At 43.4% G+C, this 2,784-nt stretch overlaps 1 protein-coding gene across 1 annotated transcript in view; it reads right to left on the bottom strand.

Annotated features, from left to right (window-relative positions):
* Positions 1-722: 722 nt before the first annotated feature.
* Positions 723-2,784, bottom strand: part of LOC109916302 (sarcolemmal membrane-associated protein-like) — a 14,105-nt gene continuing 12,043 nt past the window's right edge. The window contains exon 6 of the mRNA XM_048610534.1: positions 723-1,193. Coding sequence (XP_048466491.1) covers positions 1,123-1,193 — 71 coding nt within the window. The 3' untranslated portion in view covers positions 723-1,122. The remainder of the gene's footprint in view (positions 1,194-2,784) is intronic.

Here is a 2,784-nt window from a genome sequence, read left to right as displayed (position 1 = left end):
TTAGCCTCCCTTTGCTGAACCTATTCTATGAGTATTTGCTGGGGAGAGAATAGAGTGACCTTTACTCGGCATCTAATCCCATGCTGTAGCTGTCCTGGGAGCGCTGATGGGTCAGTTTATTGGGGCTTTTACGGTGCAGTGACAGTGTCCCTACCTCAGGGCCAGGGTTCTATGTTCCCACTTATGTCAAGTCCCACTTATGTCAGAGGTGTGTAATAACAACTCTGAGCAGGTTGTTTTAAAAAATATGATTATAGATGGAGCTTTAGTCTGTATCTAATCCCATCTGTAGCTGTCCCAGCAGGGCTTGTTGAGGACAGTGTAGAGTGAGCTATATTCTGCATCTAACACCAAACTTCACCTGCCCCAGGAGTTTTTGATATAGAGGAGTAGAATGAATTTTCCCAAGGATTGATCCAGTGTATGTACAATATATGGAGAAGAGAGGTAGGGAGAAACCAGGAAAGTATATCGGGGCATATCCAGATTCAGGAAGTTCAGTTTGGATGTTGGGGATGACATTGTTTCTTGGGTTAAACACCACTGCCATATCATAAAGCCTAAGTGCTTCGTTATCTATTAGTCTATGTAATAAAATATAACAAAGACTGGGTTGTTGTTGAGACAAATGTCTTGAAGTTTATTAGCAATACTATTTACATTGTTGTGAGATCCCAGATTTACATGGTCTGGGTTCTATGCTTACAGATATTACGGCTACTTTACATGACTAACAGAACATATAGTTGACTAACTGACTGAATATTTCACTGATCCCATAGCACTGTGATAGCTGAAGATGAGGTGAGGGTCTTTATATTGGAGCATTAAATGTCATGATCTCATCTAACTGTCTCTGGTCTAGAATCTATGCATTGATACAACAGTGAGGATAGTAGACTATCCAGCTCAGAAGAATGAGAGACTGGGGGACGTGAAGTGGTGAATGGGTAGTCAGTGACAGTGAAGGTTTGTGACAGGTAATGTGGTGGTTTTAACGAAGAACAGGACCTGGGTTTGAGGTTCCGCTCAGAATCCTTATAAAGATTTTCCAATGGTAATGTGATCAAATTCCCAAAAGGGCTATTCAATCTCAGCTCACTTTTCTCTAGAGCTTATTTATTAAGGGCTTATATTTTCTGGATATGCTTCCAATCTTCTTTTAAAAGCAAAACACCACAGTTGCTGACAATCTGAAATAAAAACAAAAAGTTCTGAAAAAGTGTCATACCAGACTTAAAACATTGACTCTGCTTCTCTCTCCATGGATGCTGCCAGACCTGCTGAGTTTCTCCAGCAATTTCAGCAATTTTATTCCAAGTCTCTTTTGCCCATCTCCCAGCTCACAATTGTCAGAGAAGCCATTGATCTCTCCATGAGTTTAAATAGAGTTATACAGATACAGCACAGAAACAGACCCTTCCATCCAATCGTCCATGCTGACCAGATATCCTAAATAAATCTAGTCCCAATTGCCAGCATTTGGCCCATAACCCTCTACATCCTTCCTATTCATATACTCATCTAGATACCTGTTATAATTGTACCAGCCTCCACCATTTCCTCTGGCAGCTCATTCCATACACACATCACCCTCTGCGTGATAAAGTTGCCCCTTAGGTCCCTTCTAAATCTTTTAAATCTTTCCTCTCTCACCTTAACCTAATGCCCTCTAGTTTTGGACTCCCCACCCTGGGAAAAAGATCTTCGCTGTTCACCCTATCCATGTCCCTTATGATTTTATAAACCTCTATAAGGTCATCCCTCAGCCTCCGACACTGTGACCAACCCTTGTTTAAGAGAGACTGCCACTGGTCTTGTGCTATTTTCATGCTCAATTCCATACGTTCTCACTGGGAGCACTCAGCGCAGGATTGTCACCGAAACTTCACTTCCCAGATTCCAACCTGCAGCCCAGGAACACAGTGATATTTTCACTATAGTGTGATCTCTCAAAACTTAAAGGCAGAGGACTGAGTACAGCGTAAACAGTTGTCTGTGTCCTGATCGATGGAAGGGATAGAAATATACAGAATGAATAGGAGAGAGTCCAGACTGGGAGCACACACACACCTGTGGCACTGCTATTTGAGATGAGTGTGTGCGTAAAGGGAAGAAAGAGAAAATAAATGTGCACCCATGAGAGCACATGTGCGGCAAGCAAGTGAGATATTGATCCTGCTCCACATCCTTTGGCGATAGAAAGGAATATGAGTATTATTTTTACACTCCTGTCAGTGGGGAGACCCCATGACAGGCTCCTGCTCAGCTGTCTGTACTTCTATCATTCACTAGGATGAGGCAGCACCACAGAATGTTATTCATGAGGTTTGATGTTAATATCCTGCTTACAGATTTTCCTTCAGTTTAGAAAGCTTGGCTGCCACCCCCAATAAGTGAACTTAATGGGTTCCATGCAGCATACATGGCAGAAGCTGCGATCACAAGCATAGCTTTGATCAAGGGGGAAGAGTATGGGCAAGGGTATAGCAGAGTGTGTGTTCATACATGTGGTGGTTACCATGGCTTGGCATGCAATACACTATAAATCACAGCACTTCAGTCACTGTTCACGTATATGACAGCAACTGCACACAAAGCAAGATCCCACCAACATGTTCAGCTTAGTTCATTTTCCTGATGGTGTAGAACTCACTCCGTACTGGCCCTTAGGCACTGCAGTGCACCCTCTCTACTGACCCTTAGACAGTGCAATGCCCCCTGCATACTGCCCCATAGTGCAGTGCACCCTCCGTACTGCCCCTTGGACAGTGCAGTGCACCC

The sequence above is a fragment of the Rhincodon typus genome, chromosome 22 (genome assembly GCF_021869965.1).
Source record: "Rhincodon typus isolate 14 chromosome 22, sRhiTyp1.1, whole genome shotgun sequence".
In the NCBI taxonomy this organism is placed as follows: domain Eukaryota; kingdom Metazoa; phylum Chordata; class Chondrichthyes; order Orectolobiformes; family Rhincodontidae; genus Rhincodon; species Rhincodon typus.
Note: the sequence above shows the minus strand (reverse complement) of the source record. Positions and strands in the feature narration are given on the sequence as shown.